This window comes from Heteronotia binoei, chromosome 6, assembly GCF_032191835.1.
Source record: "Heteronotia binoei isolate CCM8104 ecotype False Entrance Well chromosome 6, APGP_CSIRO_Hbin_v1, whole genome shotgun sequence".
In the NCBI taxonomy this organism is placed as follows: Eukaryota; Metazoa; Chordata; class Lepidosauria; order Squamata; family Gekkonidae; genus Heteronotia; species Heteronotia binoei.
The window spans coordinates 31,456,648-31,476,534 of NC_083228.1; the positions used below are offsets into that span (position 1 = coordinate 31,456,648).

General features: G+C 41.7%; 1 protein-coding gene across 4 annotated transcripts in view; it reads left to right on the forward strand.

The window, feature by feature from the left end:
• Nucleotides 1-19,887, forward strand: part of MCU (mitochondrial calcium uniporter) — a 135,363-nt gene that overhangs the window by 105,570 nt on the left and 9,906 nt on the right. For 2 of the 4 annotated variants that reach the window (XM_060241206.1, XM_060241205.1), the window contains exons 2-5: nt 9,278-9,343; nt 12,935-13,105; nt 14,630-14,734; nt 19,662-19,822. In XM_060241206.1, coding sequence (XP_060097189.1) covers nt 9,278-9,343; nt 12,935-13,105; nt 14,630-14,734; nt 19,662-19,822 — 503 coding nt within the window. Of the gene's footprint in view, nt 1-9,273; nt 9,344-12,934; nt 13,106-14,629; nt 14,735-19,661; nt 19,870-19,887 lie in introns of all 4 variants that reach the window. The other 2 variants (XM_060241207.1, XM_060241208.1) reach the window with 2 other exon arrangements.

Consider the following 19,887-nt stretch of genomic DNA (forward strand, 5'->3'; position numbering starts at 1 on the left):
CATTGTTGTTATTTTGATCTTTTGCTTACTTGGGTATCCAAGTAAGCACTGTTGTCTGGCCAATCAGAGAGCAGTGCTATTTTTTGAAATTGCTCTCTGTAGGGCCAGAGAACTTTTTTAAGGAGTCTTCTTGGCTGGACTCCTCCATTGCTGTGTTGGTGTATGTGGGTTGGTGGTGTGAGAGAGATTGTGCTGCTGCTGGCTGGCCCTTGGCTTCAGCTGCTGCCTGCTGCTCTCTCACTCAGCCTTACCAGACTTCCCTAGAGTAGAGAAAACAAGGTAAGACAGTTTTGGGGTTCTTGTTTTAGTTTTTGTTGGTAAAAAGACTAGAGTCCCTTTACTTGCCCAGATTTGGGTGGGTGAGTACTGGGTGGGGGTGGTTCTGCTGGGGGTGGGGGCCTGGGGTGGGGGGGGGTTGCTAATTTGCCCATATCTTAATTTAGTGAGAGGACTTTTAAAAGTGCAGTGTCCCTTTACTTCTCCTGATTTGGGTGGCTTGGATTTCTTGGGGTTAGGGTGAAGGGTTTTTTTTTGGGGGGGGGGGGTTGGCAAAGTTCCTGTATTGTTAAAAGTTGGGGGGGTTTACTGTTTTAAAAGTATTCAGTGTTTGATTTGTTGGTGCTGTGTTGTGCTGCTGCTGTTACTTTTATCTTCATGTTATTGGGGGGGGGGTTTCTGTTTGGCCTAATTTTCATTGTTTAAAAGGCCACTTTTGTCCCCCTTTTCCTGGTTCTGGTTTTAGGGGTGGGGTGTTGTTGTTGACTGATTTGGCCTGAGTTTTCTTATTGGTGAAAGGCCACTTTTTAAACACTTGAGTTGCTTGGCCTTTTTTCCTGTTGTCCCTTTTCCTGGTTTGTGGGTGGGGGACTGGGGGTGGGGGTGTTGTTGACTTATTTGGCCTGAGCTTTCTTGTTGGTGAAAAGGCCACTTTTTTAACACTTGGCCTTTTGTGATTCTGCTGGTTTTGTTTTGGTTCTTTTAAATTACCTCTGGTTGGTGTGGGGGTTGGCGAGGGTGTGTGTGGGCTGTGGGGGCTAGGTCACTTTCTTGTTTTTATAGAGTAGATTGTGTGTTCTGTGGCAGGGAAGCTGGCACCTGGGTGAGAGACCCAGAGCCAGCAGGCTTGTTGTGGTTGGCCAGCTCTCCCCGTGTTGTTTGGGGCAGGGCTGGAGAGCTGGCATCTGGGTTTGCTGCAGCCAGGTTTGCCTCAACCCCCCCCCCCCTCCAGTAGCCTCTAATTATGCCCTATGTTGCCATTGATATACCCTCTTTGGGTGCCCCTGGAATGGGATCCCCTGGCCCAATCTTTTTGGGACTTGGGGGGGGTTGGAGGGGAGAGTCCCCTGCAGGTCCCCTGCAAATTTGGGGGCTCTCCCTCAAACCCCCTCCCCTCCAGGCAGCTTCAAATATACCCTATTTGCCATTGATTTCAATGGCCCATAGGGTATAATAGGGCCGTATATTCAGAAATAGCCGCGCATCTACCGTATATGCGGCTATTCCGAATGCGGTATTCAGCAGTATACGGGGATTCCGATTTTTTCCCCCCCAATATACTTCCGAATCCGTGTAATGCCGATTTTTTTTTTTTTGCACACCCCTAGTAGAGATCAGTTCCCCTGGAGAAAATGGCTGCTTTGAAGGGTGGACATTGTACCATGCTGAGGCCCCTCCCTCCTCAGATGCCATCCTCTCCCAGCTCCATCCCCAAAATCTCCAGGAATTTTCCAAAACAGACCTGGCGACCCTATGTAGGACTGGAATCTACTTGAAGGTCATCTAGTTTACAACCCTCCTGGTTGAAACACACGTGTTGATGTTTTTCTTAAGTCTGGGACATAAGCTGGTCAAAGCAGATTCTGCACTCTCAGAGATTGGTTTTGAGGCCAAACCAAAGAGTACATTGCTTGAATCTTCTAGGCTCCTCCATCTTAAAGTGTCCGCACTGTATTTTGAATCCTTCAATCTGTTTCTGTTAAAAGCTGCCAGTTCCACTCATGTTTGTCCCAGTCTTTTCTTTAAGCAGAGCCAAATCATCAGTTTGGAGAGTATCCCAGTCTTTACTATGGTGTGGGCCCTGCATGATTTGCTTATGTTCATAGCATTAAGCTTGCAGCTTAATGGAAGATCCACAGTGAGAAGCACAATGATAGAAGGATGCTGGGGATAAGAAGGGGGTTTGTCATATTTTTGGGCTTCTGTTCAACTTCTGTGGGAGTCATACTAAATGCATGGACCGTTGGGTCTGAGCATTTGCAAACCTAGGGTGGAAGTGATCTGTGTTAAGTTTCTTACAACCTTTGAGATGGAGCTGGTATTAAATAAGTTGCCAAATCAGAGTGGCTTGCATATTGTTCCCAGACAATTTCCCATCTGGGTGCCGCTGCATGCATTCACACATGCATATTTTTTTTCAACTTTTCCACCACTGGCATGCAAGTGTAATGATCAGGGAATTCTTAAAGTGCTTTATACTGGATTTCTGAATGAACTTACCATGCAAGACAGTTGATTGACACTCTTCTGCTCTTTACAGTCTAGATGTGATCTTGGACTTATAATATCTTACTTGTTTAGACACATGAGAATATAACTATATAATGTGCCTTCAGTGCCCAATCAAAATAGCGTACCCTCTTGTTTCTTGAGAAACAGAGGTGAAAATTTTTTTTCTAACCCCATTAACTGGCCTTACTGCTGCTACATAACGTATGTTCCAGGAAACAAAACTGTAGATCCAATCCATTCAGAAAATCAGAATTCCACTTCTCAGTTACACCATCTTGTACTGCTGTTTTGATAAACCAGAACTTTTGAAATGCCTTTCAGTAAGTGACCAAGCAGCTGTGTGCTGACCGCATGATAAAGTATAGCCATTTTGTTCTTATGAACATTTTATGTGAAGCAGGTGTTCCCTGCCTCCGTCTAGTTTAAGAATATAGGAAGCTAGACATAGTGTGAATTAATGATCCTCTCTCTCTGCTCCTATAGGCAAACATAAGCAGCTGAGTTGGAGCTCTGGGCTGGTTAGTCAGGACAACAGCTGCAGAGCGCCAGTGGAGCTCTGTTAGGCAGTTTGAGGCGACCCAGGACAGACAGGGAAAGGTTCTTTTCTTAAATGATGAGTGTGGCAATGACAGTTATGGTATATAAAGTAATAGTATAGGATTTGGGTGTCTTAAAATGCACATTAATCAGGTGAGGTGGAATTAAGAAAAAACAGATTCAGTGGTTGAGTGAAATCATGGCAGTATTGTTGTAAATTGTGAAATGACTCACCTTTATAAAGTATAATTGCAGAGGTCTAAATCACCCAATGAAAGAAACACATAAAGTTTAGTTTTTATTCACAAGCTAAATAATTATTATGTCAACAACTAAATATTTTTTATAAAAAAGGTAAGGGTAGTCCCCTGTGCAAGCACTGAGCTGTTACCAACCCATGAGGTGATGTCACATCATGTCACGCCCTGACACATCATGACATTTTCTTGGCAGACTTTTTACGGGGTGGTTTGCCATTATGACCTTAGAGGTGCAATTTTGTAAATTAGGTCAGGTTTTGACTATTTTTGTATATAGTTGGTTTTGTATATTTTGTACTTTATGCATTGTTTTGTGTTTTATAATTTTTGTTTCTATTTTGAAATTGTTTTTTTTTTAAGTATTTTAAAATTTTATTTCTTTGTAGAGAGGAATGTGTTAAGCTACCAGGTTTGTGCTGCTGCTGCTGCTGAGCTGAAAAGCAGTTGAAAAGAGGGATTGGTGCCATTTCTGGTTCTTAGGGCTGGGCAAGTTGGGATGCCATTCCAACTTCTTCGGGTGGGCCTCAAACTATCCTGCTCTTTTCTTTCCAGTGGATAAAAATAATCCCAGAGTGGGGGGGGGGGGTCACATTAGTATTGCAAGCAAATCACGAAGGAAATGTTTCATGCTTGCTGCAGTCTAGACAAGGCTAGCTGGAAATAGGCTCTGCTGAGCTGCAGAAAAATGAAGCTGCCTCTGGGAAAGGCTAGATTGGAATAGCCTGGACCCCTGTTCCATCTAGGCTTGCCCGGGCCCACATGGTTTTTGGAGCTTGGTCTGGGAGAGAGGCAGTGCTGAGGCAGGCACTTAGGGAGTGAGAGTTTCTTCTTGCAACAACAAGCCACAAAAAACTGCTCCTTCAAGAACCCTGCCTCCCCAGTGCCCATCTGCCTCTACCGGTTCTTGAGACAGCTTCTACCTGGGCAAGAGGCTCTACTGGCCTTGCTGAAACTATGGCTGAGATTATTTTGATCAAGATAGCAGAGAGGTGGCTTTAACTTAATAGATTGTGGGTTTTTATATTTGGCACTTCTCCCCCCCACACACAGACACCCTCATATGATATATCAAAGGCACACTTTTTGAGTGATTATGACACAGAGTGAGATGCCATGCCAGGGAGAAACACCATAGACTGCATGCAAATTGGGGCGCCTGTTTTATTTGCAGGGCTGCCTTTCTCCTTATGCTCTGCCATGACACCTTCACTCATGTCTGCAGGTGCCGACCTGCGAATGGGCAAAATCAACAACTGCCCTTACACATGCTTCTTCCATTGTGACTCCCACTCTTGTGAAATGGAGAACAAGAAAGCTCCCATTCTCCTAGCCAGTGTTCCCTCTAAGCTGAGTTAGTGTGAGCTAGCTCACAGCTTTTTAGCCTCCAGCTGACATATTTTTGTCTTAGCTCAGGAAGGATGGCCCCAGAGCAAACTAATTTATGCAATAGCTCACAACTGTAATCCCGGTAGCTCACAAAGTAGAATTTCTGATCACAAGACTTCACAGCTTAGAGGAGGGAGTATTGCATAGCTCTCTACAGACTATGCAAAAAGAGGGCTTTTCTGCACAGGAAGCAGAGTAGCCCTGCAAAAAAGAGTTCACGGACTTGGATAAATAATTGAGACTGTGTTCTTTATGGCTGTATATGGCTTATTGTTAAGCAAGATTTTGGTACTGCTTAATGTGTCATATTAATACTTATGCTTCAGTTCTTCGAGTGGTTCCGGATTTCTAAAGTGCTAATGCATTGGTTATTGAATGTCCCATTTTGTTGATTCTACTGACTCACTATGTGTAATTTGCCTTGAGTCCCTGTAAGAAAAGTGGACTGTAAATAATGTAAATAAACTCAGGGAGGGTGCCTTTTCCAGGTCCAATTGCTTTGCCAGCTATGTGCATTTTTTGAAAAGTGTGCTGTACCGACAATGACCAACATCCATGTTAGATTGCTATAATTCATTCTGTGTGGGACTACCTTTGAAAACTGTTCAGATACTTCAGTTGGTCCAACTGTCCAGCCTGCCAGTTAAGATCTGCCTCTCAAACCCTGCTCTCTTTCCCCCACTTTCAGAGGCGAGGAAGGTGGTGACTAGATGAGCAGGGCATTTTCTGTGTTGGCACCTTGCCTTTGGAAAACCCTTCCCTTAAGGTTCTTCTGGCACATACTTTACTATCTTTTAGGTGCCAAGCTAAGACACACTTTTTTTACAGGGGCTTTTAATTAGGGGGTTATCTTAATAGCTTTTTAATGATCTGCTTCTGTTTGTGGATTGTTTTTTTAATGTGGCTTTTTTTTTAATGCAGCTTGGGTTTTAATATGGTGGTTCTTAACTGTAAGCTGCCTTACAGTAGGACTCTGAAGAGGCAGCATAGTGGGGATAGAAAGCTGACTTGTGGTTACCTGATGGGGTTTGCAAGGCAAGAGATGTTCAGGGTGGTTTGTCATTGCCTACCTCTGTGTTACAATCCTGGTATTCCTTGGAGATCTCCCATCCAAACCTTGCTTAGTTGCTTAGCTTCAAACTCAAGATTTAACAAGAACAGGCTAGCCAAAGAAGCGGCATGGAATATTCTAAACAAAGTTATATTGATCAAAAAAGTTTCCACTCCCAAACATCCAGGCCTGCTTAGGTAGGTTGGGAAATTAGAGACCAGGTTGTTCACCCACAGGGCATAAAGGTAACTGTGATACACTGAACGCTTTCATGCTTCATAGCTATGTTCTATGGACAGAGGAGCCTTAACCCCACACCGTGGTCTGATGGTGGCTGGAGTTCAACACTTTCCTACTGCAGGCTTGAAACTCTAGCAAACCACTGAAGCACTAGAAACAGTTCCTGTTGATGCTTCTTAAGCCTGTCAGTTGTTCCTGTGATAGTGATTACAGCACTGATAGCTTGTGTGTGTCTCATGCTATGTAGGAATCAGTATGACTTGCAGGAAACCTAAGGGAAATATTTGCATGTTAATCAAGGTAGAATGGTAGAATCAAGGTAGAATGGTATGTAAGTTGGGGTTGCAGTGCACCATCAAATAAAATCCCAGAATTGCTTTGCCAGCTTTTTAAAATACCAGCTTGGGGGGAAGTACAGTAATGCTGAATCATGCCTGTGCACTTCCGTTCCAGAAGGTATGGTGTGGCAGAACCATGAAATATATTGAGGTTAACATTGGATTCATTCAGACATCACAGAGTTTGTTGCACATAACTCTTACACTGTGCTGTTTGCCATTCCTACCTCAAAACAGAATCCTTGGACACCATTCTGGATACTTGTGGTGCATTCACACTACACTAAATAATGCATTTTGCGACTGGATTTTTACTGTTTAAGAATGGCAAAAATTCAGTTGCAGAACACATTATTTAGTGTGGTGGGAATGCCCTCTTGGATACTGTACTTGGACACTATACAATTCTGATGCCCCTTGCTTTTCTAGGCTGCTGCCAAAGCCTTACTGCATAACAGCCTACTTGCTATTGACCGGCTAAAAAAAATGGGCATGTAAGTGCGGCTGGGAACCTCAGACACGCGAAGCTTTCTTGTGTTTGATTTTCAGTCTCCCCATTCCTGTCAGACCTCTTCACTGAATTCCTGGACTTCTGAGTGCAAACGAAATATGGTCCTTTTCAGCCCTCATTCCCTCTCTTGGCAGTCATCAGTTGTTGTTCTTTTATATCCAGCCACTTCAGTGGATTCCCTAAATTGTATTCTGAAACAGAATCATTCACAGCCTGCACCTTCCCTCTCTCCCTTCTCATCTTTTCTCCCTTTGAAATGTCCCCTCAGCAGAGGATATAATCTCTGAAGTGCATTCTTGCTTGTGAGTCATCAGAAGCAAGGAATGCAGCTGTGGGGAGTAGACAGAGGGAGAAAGCGTTCCTAGAAAGCTCCATTGGTAGCTTCCTGCAGGCAGATCTACAGGAAACTTGGCTGTGGCACCTGCATTCAACTTAGAGGAATGTTTCTCCTGAACTAAGAGGGATTTTGATATTTATTTATTTTTATTTATTGATTAGATATTTTTTAGTCACTGTTCACCCAAAGGGTCTTGTGGAAACATACAACTTTAAAACCAATAAGGTAAAAACAACCTAGAAACAATAGATATATCACCCAGCAAGTGTTTGTGGCAGAGGGGGGATTCGAACCTGGGTCTCCCAAATCATAATCCAACACTCAAACCAAGGGAATTTTATTTGGTGTCTTAAATATAGAACATCAAGTCTGTTTGAGGGAAGTTCCAGTCAGAACTAGGGTAGACATTGCAAGAGTAGCCACTAGATGTCCATATTTCAGGGGTTACGTAATTTATGTGCAGAAAAAAAGAAGAATCTTTCACAAATACTGCTTTTGGGTCAATATCAGCTACTGTATTCAGAGGCCTCTTCTTTCAGCCTCATTAACATCTTTTCCATTGGAAAAATTCAGATATAAGTATAGGTTTGACATGTCAGTGCAGACATCTCTGATCCTTTTAAACAGTTTCTGAAAATCCATTTTTTTTTTTTTGCTTTCAGTGTCAGGAATGTAAAAAGTGCTTGCAGTTGACCATTTTTTGAAATTGGCAGTCCTAATTGCCATATAAATGAGTTTAAGATTACTGTGCAGTTTTGAGCAATTTTTGTTAGCTTTTTAATTTTTTCCTGGAGATTTAGGTGCTCATTTGTTGACACTATGGTTTAGCAACAGCTAAGTTTGCATTCTGTGACAGTAAGATGGTAAACACAGACCATAAAGGGGATTTCATGAGAATGTATTCACTTGGAGTTGGAAGATAAACACTTGAATGTCTTGACTGCTAAACACTCCTTCCCTAGGAATCTAAGGATGCAATTAGGTAACTGTTGTTCTCTTTCAAGGGCAAAATTGAAAAAAAAATCATTACCAGATAAGTGGAAGTGATATTTAAACTGAGTTTCTTGTAAATCCATTCACTATGTGTGACTCTAATCAAATGATTTTAGCTCTTTGGGGGGAGAAAAGTGGGTTATAAGTATAAATCATTCAAGACAAGACATGAATTTGTGCAATTGATGTATGAGACTAGTTGGAAGCTGAATTAATCAATACTTCCAACTAACACCCCCCCCCCCCTTTATGCTTTCCCTAATGTTGTTAATCTTTCACCCCCTGCCACCTCTCCCTGGTTGTGCTTCTACAAACAGTTTTGTTTCAAATCTACCACATTAAGCAGTGTGGGTAGTTGTGCTGTCTGGGATTCTAAAGGAATTAAGCACTTGTATGTGCTGTTAACCCATTTTCCTGATCTGCTTCTTTCCTAAGTAGAGCCAGTTTGGTGTAGTGGTTAAGTGTGCAGACTCTTATCTGGGAGAACCAGGTTTGATTCCCCACTCCTCCACTTGCACCTGCTAGCATGGCCTTGGGTCAGCCATAGCTCTGGCAGAGGTTGTCCTTGAAAGGGCAGCTGCTGTGAGAGCCCTCTCCAGCCCCACCCACCTCACAAGGTGTCTGTTGTGGGGGAGGAAGGTAAAGGAGATTGTGAGCCGCTCTGAGACTCTTCGGAGTGGAGGGCGGGATATAAATCCAATATATTCTTCTTCTTCTTCTTAGTATGTTTTCTGTCCAAATCTTTTCTTCCAGCCTATTAATGCAACCCCCCTCCCATCTCTGTGGATAAATTCTCATCCTAAGCCAAAATACTACTTGGTTAAAGTGCTGCCTAAAGATGTTATGACTTTTAAGTGATTTCCTTTTTCCTTCTAAATCTGGTGCAGAAGAATTTGTAATGCATGACATTTTGGCTCATGAGGAATATCCATACTGAATGACAGATGGCCACAAGATATGTTGTTCTTGAAAGGTTCTCCTGAGCTACTGTCCCCCCAGCAGTGGGTAGGAGGATGTGGCTAGATTGGCATCCCAGCATGGGTCATCTGAAATATACCAGCATTTTTGCTGTTTTATTAATAAATCTTGCCTTGCTGTGTGTGTTTTTCTAGGTACACCAAAGGCTTCTTCCATGGCAAAGTATGAGAGTGGTCTATTGCAGTACTGTAGTGCCCTCTGATGGTAAGTACAAAAATACATTTGTTAATGAGATTTTCATTTTGACGAGGTTTTTCAGCTTTTTGAATCAAGCTTTGTTTTCTTTCTGCCTATATCTTAGTCTCATTTGTCATGGCTTAGGGATAAACGACTGAGTTTTCTCGCATATTAAAACCCCCAAAGCAAATCCTTATGGCCCTCTAGTCAAATCGCAGCTGTGCTCCAGTGTCTGAAATGTTGCTGCATTAAAAGATGGGGCTATCTGCCTTTAGTGTAATATGGGTTGGGTGTATATGGATTGTTTGGAATGGAACGGACTATTGAGTTCCCCATCTTCTCTGGCTTACTGGATTGATTTACAGTTTGTTCATCCTCATCAAGTCCTTAATTGTTTCCGGAATCCTTTCAAGGATCTCACCAGATCAGATCTCTCTTGGATCTGATGAAAAAAAAGCAATGGTGCTGAGTATATTCAGCATACCAATAACCCTCATTCTATATCTCTGGCGTACCTCTTCTAGGAGTTCCATGTGGATGTTGTCATAGGAAACAAAACAGAAACCTGAATGACCCTAAAGGAAAACAACACATTCACAGCACCACATTCTGGATGCTGTCTCAAAGGAAAGATGGAACTTTTACAGAGCAGTGAACTGTATCCAGAGAACTAAATTTTTAGTCCAGTGGCACCTTTGTGACCAGCAAAGTTTTATTCACGGTATTTATTCAAGGTAAAACTTCATTGGTCTTAAAGGTACCACTGGACTCAAACTTAGTTCTGCTACTTTGACCGACATGGCTGCCCACCTGTAGTCCTGAGAGATGGTTCTGAAGGGTACTATGGCTGGTGGAATTAAAAGTTACTGAGAAGTCCCATAGGGTTACATTCCACCAATACTCCCTCCTGGCAAAGACTGTAAATGCTCTTCAGCCTAAATTCAGCCATGATGACCCAAACAGTTTCTATTGCAAATCCAGGTCTGAAGCAAGCCAAATGATCTAGATTAGTGTTTCCTAACTTGTGAGTCAGGGCCCAAAAGTGGATTGTGAAGCCTCTGGAAGTGGGTTGCAAGCCAGCCTTCTCCAATAGCCACCCCTGCTCCTTCCATTGCTCTCTTTTGTATTTTGAAAACCAAGATGTGAACTGGAAACAGAATTTTCCTTGTCATAAAGTGGTTGGGATTTTTTCTTCACTGAGAAAGCATATTGATCAAGTAAACATATCTTGATGGCTACCAAAGTGAGTTTCTTAGAATCTGAGGGTGCTGGTGTTGGTTAGAGGGAGCAATGAAGAAAGAGAGAGTGATCAAAGACTGTGTATGTTGGAATGCCACTTCTTTGGGGTTCATAATAGACGCAGCTGCACCCTTGGTGCAATATACAAAAACATCTGGTTAGCCACTGTAGAAAGAAGAATGCTGACCTAGATGGGTGCCAAGGTCATAGTTCGCCTAGGGCACAAAAAAACCTTGGGCCAGCCCTGTTTGAGTCACCATACCAGGTAAATTTTGGACTTGTGCATAATCATACCAGAAAGATTGAGAACCACTCATCTAGATAACCATATAATATATAAACCTACTGCTTGAAGATTTTTTAGGCATAGCAGCCATACAATTTGACAGTAAGATCTCTTGATCATAGAGAACTGAGACCTACTGGGCTCTGTCTCTCTTCATGTTTCATTCACCAGTTTTTGTTTACTGTTCTGCCCCTGTGGTTGGAATTTTTGTTAATGGTAGGTATTAATTTGGGAGCGCATGAGGAATTGGGAGGGGGGACAGCTTTGAACTGGGATTTTGAACGGGGATTTTGAACAGTTCCGCAGGGCCTGCAAGACCATCCTTTTTCGAATGGCCTTCACCGACTAAAGAGAGAGACTGCTAAGTAAACTCACCATCTGTATAATAGCACTAGCATATTAATATTAATTTTATCGTTTTAGAATTTTAATAGAATTTTAATTAAACTGTTAAATTAGTCTTGTTTAAATATACTGTATAATGAATGTATTGATTTGTGTTGTTAGCCACCCTGAGCCTGCTTCGGCGGGGAGGGCAGGATATAAATAAAATGATGATGATGATGAACTGGAAATCCTCATACTGTCCCCCAAATCTCCCCCATTCAGTATCCTGTAAACTGTTAGGGGCCGAGCACATCAATTTCTCTGCCCACATTCAGTGTCTAGATAATTCTCATTGGGAATATTATTGGAGGAGGCCTTTTTGTTAATCAACAAAGTCGTGTTTGTCTGCAGATCTCCCCCAGGCAAGTAGAGATCCCTCTCTTTCCTGTATGTTGCCTAGAAGTCCTGCTTTTGCTGTTCCTGCGTTTGTTATCCACATGGGTGGCTGGACAGCTGGATACAGTGATGTGGCTATTAATGCTTATTGTCATATTTGCTGTAAGCTGCCTTTGGTCCTTCATGGGGAAACAGGATATTAATAGTTTAAATAAAATGTGGATGTAAGAACAGCATCCACCTTTAGAGCACTCATATTGAAAGGCAGAGTATAAATGTAATAGGGGTAAATGTGTTCTTGTTGTCTTGGCTTACTGAACAGACACCTGAAATCTCTTCTTGCTGCTTGCTCATGCATTTTTCAGTATGCCCATCATCCTACCTAAAATGCTTAAACGGATTGGAGGCTCAAGCTGTCCTTTCACTCTAGGTCTGTAGTACAAAGACACCACCCAAACCTCTAGAAACTGAATGCTTTGATCAGTGAGCAGATTTTTAAAAAACTGCAGCTGTTCAGCCAGATGGTGGAAGGTTGCTGGCTTTCAGTTTGAGAAGTCACAGTGTGTTTTGGCACTCAAGGGAAGAGATTTCCCACCAAAGACAAAAGGTTGAAGTCACCTTTCCTAGCCTGTAAGAGTTTTTAGTAGTGTGATTTTAAAGCATTAAGTGCAAACAATGAATCTTTTGATTTAAAAGATCAGATTATTTTGTATATTAAGGCAGCCTTTGTTTTTTAGCTTCTAACTTCATAAGCCCGTAACTTTTCATTCCCCTAATGAGCCCCAGAACCACTAGGGAGTTGAAACATATCTAGTGATGCGGACAAAGAATTGTTTTCCTTGCTGAAAACCTAGATGCTAGTACTTTCTGTAGTTATGAACATTTCATTAACTATCTGGAGTCTTTTGGCCTAAAATGCTTGAAAGTTTTTTGTAGTAGTTTGCACATTAGGGAGTATGTGGGAGAACACAATGAAGAGTATCTGTTCCTCTTCTCTGGAGATAAGAGTGTATTCAGCCTAATAAATCTCTTTGAGAACTTGTCAGGCAGGACAGTCTTGAAGTTTCAGAGAGAGGAGAGGTTTTCCCTCACTGCCCAAAACTTTGATGAAACTGGTGACCATTATCAGCATGGTTTCGAAAGAAACTTACTCTTGGCATACTCCCCAGACCAAGCCAACATTTTATTCAGCCCTGTTGTGGTGGAATCTACCATCTAAGCAGTTTAGGATCCTTCCTGTTTCATAAATTCACAAAATCATAATTCATGTTCTTTTCATAAAATCATAGAATCATTCATGTTCTTTTGTTTTAAATGCTGTCATATATGAAATAGAATCTATCTTGGCTGACTACTGTCTTTCTGCCCAGATGTAACAGTGGTTTATCAAAACGGGTTACCTGTGATATCTGTGAATCTTCCATCCCGCCGTGAGCGTTGCCAGTTTACACTTAAGCCTATCTCAGACTCCGTTGGAGTATTCTTACGACAGCTGCAAGCAGAGGACCGGGGAATCGACCGAGTCGCAATCTATTCACCAGGTGCTGTTTAGTATTACTAACACAATCAAATGCTTTGAGTTTCACTTGTTCACTATCATTATGATACTATTCCTTATGTTGATGAAATTAAACCAAAGTCATTTCTCATAATGACATGGACACTCTTTCAAGTTAAGCGTATTGTGCTGGACTTGTGAATAAGTGTTACTGTTGAGATGGAAGAGGAGGATAAAGTTCAGTTTTGGAAAGTTCTAACTTTTAATTGATTATTAAATAGGCATGCTTAGTATTTGGGTAAGCCTAGAGATCGTGCTGCTTTTATCACTACAACTTGTTGTAAGTTTATTGCAGGGGGGAGGTAGCATTCAGTATGTTCTGATCTTGGACTACTTTGTACCTGAACTGAACTCAATCTTAAGCATTAGGGAGTTGGTTTAGTCTCAAAACAGATGAAATATAGCTGAATTTCACTTCTGCCAGTGAAGAGTTCTATGTATTTCACATGTTTGCTTCCAACTAATAATAATAATAATAATAATTTTATTCTTATATCCCGCCCTCCCCCGCCAAAGGCGGGCTCAGGGCGGCTCACAGGCATGGAATTCCATGGTTCAATAAAACAATACAATACAACAACAACTAGACCGGCAGAAGTTGATACAGAGCAATAAGTGCTCTCTGGAGAATGCAAGGAATCTATATACCTTTTGACCACAAACTGTATTACCAAACATAACATTCACTGGAGGGGGTTTAATGCATGTTAATGCAGCATGGCAGCATGTTAAAAACAAGGTGGGCCTTGTTATAAATTGATGGGGAGGGGACAATTTGGAAATCCTTTCCCACCTAATAAAATGTCCCCTTCTAGGATTGTCTAAATTCCGAGAGACCTGAGCGGCTTATCTGTCTGTGAATCAATTTGAATAAAAATGGAGCAATTACCATTAAAGAAAGAAACCCATTTTTTCCCCTAGTTCTAGCTGTACTGTTTGATATCCCTACCTCCCCCACCCCCCAGCTCTTTCTTGGGCAGCACTTCTGTTTCCTACACATGTGCAGAAGAAAAACTAGAGAAGTGGTTCAGATCTCCATTTTGAACAATATGACTCTGTACAAAAAAGGACAGCTCTGATTATGGAAATATTTTATTTTAAGCCACTTGGGCTATGAAATGCTTTCCTGGAAATGGATGTTATAGAAGCCAAGTCCAAGTTGGAGATGAAACATTTGGAGGGAGTACCTCAGAGCATTAGCTGGAAACCCAATGCCCCAAACTTTTATTTATATTATAGCATAATATACAGGAAAGTAAGCTAGGCTAAAAAATGGCTATCACACACTGGAATAGCTAGATTCAACTCCACTAGCACCTTAGAGACCAGCAAGATTTTGGGGTTATAAGCTTTCAAGGGTCAGAACTCCCTTAGTCAGAGAAGGATCTTTGCAGACCAACATAACTGCCCTTTGAAACCAATTTCTGTTTCAAATGTTGCATTTTTATGAATCGTAGTAAGAAATTTTCACTTCCCAATACAACCTGCTCTTACTTTCTTTTTGCAGACGGCACACGAGTAGCCTCTTCAACGGGCATAGATCTTCTACTCCTTGATGATTTCAAACTAGTAATTAATGACTTGACTTACCATGTTCGTCCACCAAAGAGAGGTAACCACTTGGGATGTGTTTCCAGAAGTCATATTCAGGAAGACGCTCCATCTAGCAGTTGTTTTTTTTAAAGATAATTTCATCTGTGATGGCAAAGAAAATTGATGATACAGCTTCCACAAAATCATGTGTACAGAATTCGCACAGATCATGCTATACCTTTGACCCTTGTGATGAGGAAATGAATAGAAAAATGTTCGAGCAGCATGTCTCAGTCTCCAGAGGGCAGAGGAACCCGTTCTTTGCAAAGATATATAACACCATTCCTCCACCCCAGGTCTTCCATCATGGTTTCTCCTTTCATACACGCTCCCTCGCTGCCCTCTATGTCACTTCTACTTCTCATTCTTCATCTTTTAAAGAAGGGCTTCCTACTAAAGAAGTAGTAAGAAGTCTGGTAGAAGGAACTGCTGTTTGATAAATTACTAGCCTCTGATGTATGATATATTGGTAGAAGAATGCCTTATGGGGATATCCACTCAGTAAGAGCAGTGAACTAAGATCATTGGATATATGACAGATTTAGTGGTGTCATGATGACCGACTACCTATTGCAAAGGTTGCTGACACCGTAAGGCAGCTAGGCTGCCTGCTGGCAGCTGTTGGTAAACATGGGTATATTTAGATCTCTAACTCTCGTAGGAGTTGTCCTTGAAAGGGCAGCTTCTGTGACAGAGCTCTCAGCCCCACCTACCTCACAGGGTGTCTGTTGTGGGGGGAGAAGATATAGGAGATTGTAAGCCGCTTTGAGTCTCTGATTCAGAGAGAAGGACGAGGTATAAATCTGCAGTCTTCTAAAAAAAACCTAGCCACACATTGAATCATCAGAGCAAAACCAGAGTATAGCACTGAAGACATGCTGTTAGCTACATGGTCTGGGTCTAGACTGCCAGTTTGAGGCAACGCAGGGACAGCCCCCAGACCGATTAAAAAATCGTCCAGATATAAACATCTGGCGACCATCCCGCTGCTGTACTCACCCCGTCTTCCAGCATCATAGAAGTGCCTGAAAAAGCTTCCTATGGCCAGGGAATGCCTGGAAAGCGCCACTGAAGTGCTTGAGCAGTCTGACCACTTCTCCAGGGCATGTGCAGCCCGTCCCTGTCCCACAGTGGGCCACATGCAGTCTGACCGCCCCCAAGGCACTTCTCTTTCTGCCGGCTTACTTTGGGATGGGAAACTGCCACTCCAAGCTGCCGGCCTGGACCCAGCCATGATCATGCTATTGACTGATGCATAAGCCGAACAAGAGCAGCAAAAGAGGGACTATACTAATGGACAATTCCTATTTACCTAAGATCCCTATAGCAGCAAGCTAACCTGTTATAACAGTGGGCAGTTTTAATGTTTTATTGTGCTGTTTGGAATGTGTCCATACAGGTCCTTGAAGTGATACAGAACATCTGTGGTGTCCACAGATGATGGAGAGAAGGGATCATTAGAGCAGCCAAACGTAAATAATAACTTATGGGAAGAGGAACTGTTTCAAGCTGTCTTAAACTTCACTAGGCAGAGGTTGCATCAAGTTCTGACCTTGAACTATTTAAAAAAATCTTGTCTCTTTTATGGAGGGGGCCTGGTAAGCCTTGCCTTGTATGTAATTAACATCACATTTTAGGAAAGAATGATTAGAATGATCAGCTGATCACTTTTACTAGTAGCCCAGTCTCCTGGCCATTTCGCTCTGCCTTGTTTTAATTGTGCCGCTGAAGCTGCTTCTGCTTCAGTCTCTTCCTCCCATGTTTCAGCATGCTGTGGACATGCATCAGTAAGGAGTAGAATTGATACAGTTTGTGAGCATAATTTGGGCATGGAAAGATTATCCCATCTATATAGCAGTTAACACTAGACTTGGCTTTTGACAATGACTTGGCCAGATACTTGTGTTTGATAATGATGGTCTAAAACACCTGTATTAACTAGAAACCTGTGCAAATATGATGATGGTTGTGAATCTTGAGATTTATTTTAGTGACTACGTATTCCTTTCTACTTTAAGTTTAACCTGGACTACTATAATTGAGTTGGAACATGGTCTGTTAGCTGAAGGTGCTGATGGTTACAGATCTTCCCCGTATTACCCTCCCTGCAGCAGTCCAGTGTAACCCTGAGAAAGTTGGCCACTGGGGAATCTGCTTTCCAGAGGCCAGAAAGAACTATTGGGGCTCGGGAGCACACTACTTTGAATTGAAGACAATATTCATAAGTAGTCTTCGACATCATTTTAATCAGGAAATACATTTTGCAAAATACTGGTAGTGGTATGTAAAGTACACTAGGTAGCAGTTCACTGTTGCACATTAATTTCATCGTAAAGAGGAGGCTGTTGTGTTTTGCAGTTTCATTTATAGTCTGATATCGTTAGATATGTAGATAGGTCAGTGGCTTTGGCAGACAGCATAAACAGTTCATATACATTCTGTTTAGTTACACTCTGATTACTATTCCACAGTGACATAACCATATTACCCCAAACCCCAAACTCATAATGGGTGGGGAATCTCATCTTTCGAAAGATAATTTGTATCAGGGATAAGAATCCTATGAAAGGTTCAAAATAGGATTAAATGTAGGATGACTGAAAAGTTGGACCCTTCGTAACCTACAGTAAGTTTGTTTCTAGAATGTCTTTGTAAGCCAGCTAAAATACAAATATATAAACATTGCAGATGCTCTGGATTTCAAACCTGGAAGATGGGAGTGCACAGATGCAAACATAGATTATGGGTGTTTAATTAGTTTAATTATCCATTGACAATCAAATCTCAGGGAGTTGTTCATCTCCTGAAATAGAGAAATGTTTATAATAAAGTTAAGTAAAAACGGGAGCCATTCCCCAGTAGGAAAAAGCATTAATACCACACTTTATATAGTAGTACTTTGAGATCCTTGTTTAACTCTAAAACTTTAATCATTTTCCTATATGAGATTATGAGATGTGTGCAGCTTTATACCTAAGCAATGAGATACACATAGAAGAACTGACGTATATTAAATATATATAGTTGGCGCAGTAGCCTGTCAATCTATGATTAATCTTCTACTGTCGATGCCATCTAAAGCTTATATGAAAGCTATCTTGGAACCAATGAAAGTCATTAATGTAATTCAGTTGATATGTTGGCTATATTTAAGTGGTAGGTGATCCTGTGGAAGAGCAAAATAATTGTTTTTGGCTTCCTTCCAAGTTGTTAACACTGCGATCCTGTGCAAGGATACTGCAGTCTATGCCTGTTGATTTGATAGGCTTAAACTGGAGTAATATTTTATAGGTTTGTGCTATAAGGAGTTGTTTGAATAGCAGCAGTGTTGAGTAGCTGAAGTAGAAGTTTCAGCATCATGCTATTTAATAGGATGTCCACCAAATACTGGATTCTGGTGCATTCCATGTAGATAGATCCAAGCAGGCAGCCGTGTTGGTCTGAAGCGATAGAACAAAGTAGGAGTCTAGTCAAATGTTGTTGGTCTCAAAGGTGCAACTAGACTCCTACTTTGTTCTATGGATTCTGGTAAAAAAAGGGTAAACGTACTCAGTTCATCATTAAACATTTTATAATATGTCAGATTACTCAAGTGTTGCGAAGTATTTTCTTATAAACGACGCAAAACACTACTGTTCATTTTGAAATTGTGACATAGAGCATTGGCTCAAATGTTGTGCTATCTCCGTCTCTGAGCTTTGCCCGGTGTTGTTGAACTGCTAAACTGATGTCTGTCAAACTTGGCTTGTTTTGTAGATTGCACTGAAACTTACAAAGGCAAGCTAAGCCTGAAGATTGTGTGCTGCAAATTACTGCATGCAAGGTTCTATACATTTTAGTTTGCATTGTCTTGACAAAATGTGTATAATTCCTCATTTTAAGGTAGTAGCTGAGCAAAAAAAAATTACGTTAATATTAGCCACCATAACATTTTTTGTTCCTTTCTAATACTTAAAAAGTGTGCACATAGTAATATTGAAGCAATAGGTTGCATGTACTGTTGTATTATTCACTGCATTGCTGGACTTGTAAGTGCATCCTCATGTTTTGTACTAGGATAGAATCATAGAATCACAGAGTTGGAAGGGGGCCATACAGGCCATCTAACCCAACTTGCTTAAATACTGCCGATGAAGGGCAGCTCAACATCTCCCTAGGTTGGACTGTTGAACAACTCTTACTGCAAAAAAGTTTTTTCCTAATATCCAGCCAGTACCTTCCCACCCTTAATTTAAACCCATTGTTGCAAGTCCTGTCTTCTGCTGCCAACAGGAATAGCCCCCTGCCCTTCAAATATTTTATTCCATTCGGTTATGCTGATGTATTTGTGCATAATGCATTAGTGCAGGTACTGCTACACTAAGCTGATCTAGGCCAAATTAGAGTGGATCTTAAATCACAAATGGCAAGTACTGGGCACTGGCATCTCAAACACTTCTTCTTCCTAAACTGTGCTCTGAAATGTTTGTTTGATGATAGCTTCAAAATCTCTGTAAGCCTGTGGAGAAAAGAAGAATGTAACATCCAGGCTTGCTCAATAGTGAAATATGGCTGCCGGAAGACTGAAGGGTGGTCCTTGGTCTTCCTCTCTCTGTAACTAATGTTGGTGAAAACTGATCCTCTTAAGTATTGAGAACTGAAGCGGTTCATGCATTTTTAATTACTGAGGATGCAAGTACAAGTGGATTATTAACCCTGTGTTTGATTTTGTGCAGTTTGAGAGACCAGGGTTCTCCTTGATAGGTGACACAACAATACTCCTCCCAAGTTTTTGGCACACCTTAGTTTGGAAACAGGGGTGGGGTAGGGGTGCAACTCTCCCGTTCGCTTGGCGCTGTATGTTACGGTGTGGTGTGGAACCAGTTTGTTACTTGAGTTCTGATAAGCTGTTGGAAGGAGAACTCCTTCAGGGAGTGGAACTCTGAAAGTTCCTTCTGCTTCTTTAGACCTTCTAAGCCAGGAAGATGCAACCACGCTGAATGATGTAAAGACACTGGTTCAACAGCTGTACACTACGTTGTGTATTGAGGAACACCAGCTGAATAAGGAGAAGGAACTCATTGGACGGCTAGAAGACCTCAAGCAGCAGCTAGCTCCCCTGGAGAAGGTTGGGACTTCTATTTCATTGAGTTACATTCAGGTTTGCTCCAACAAGTGAGTAAAGAGATGCAA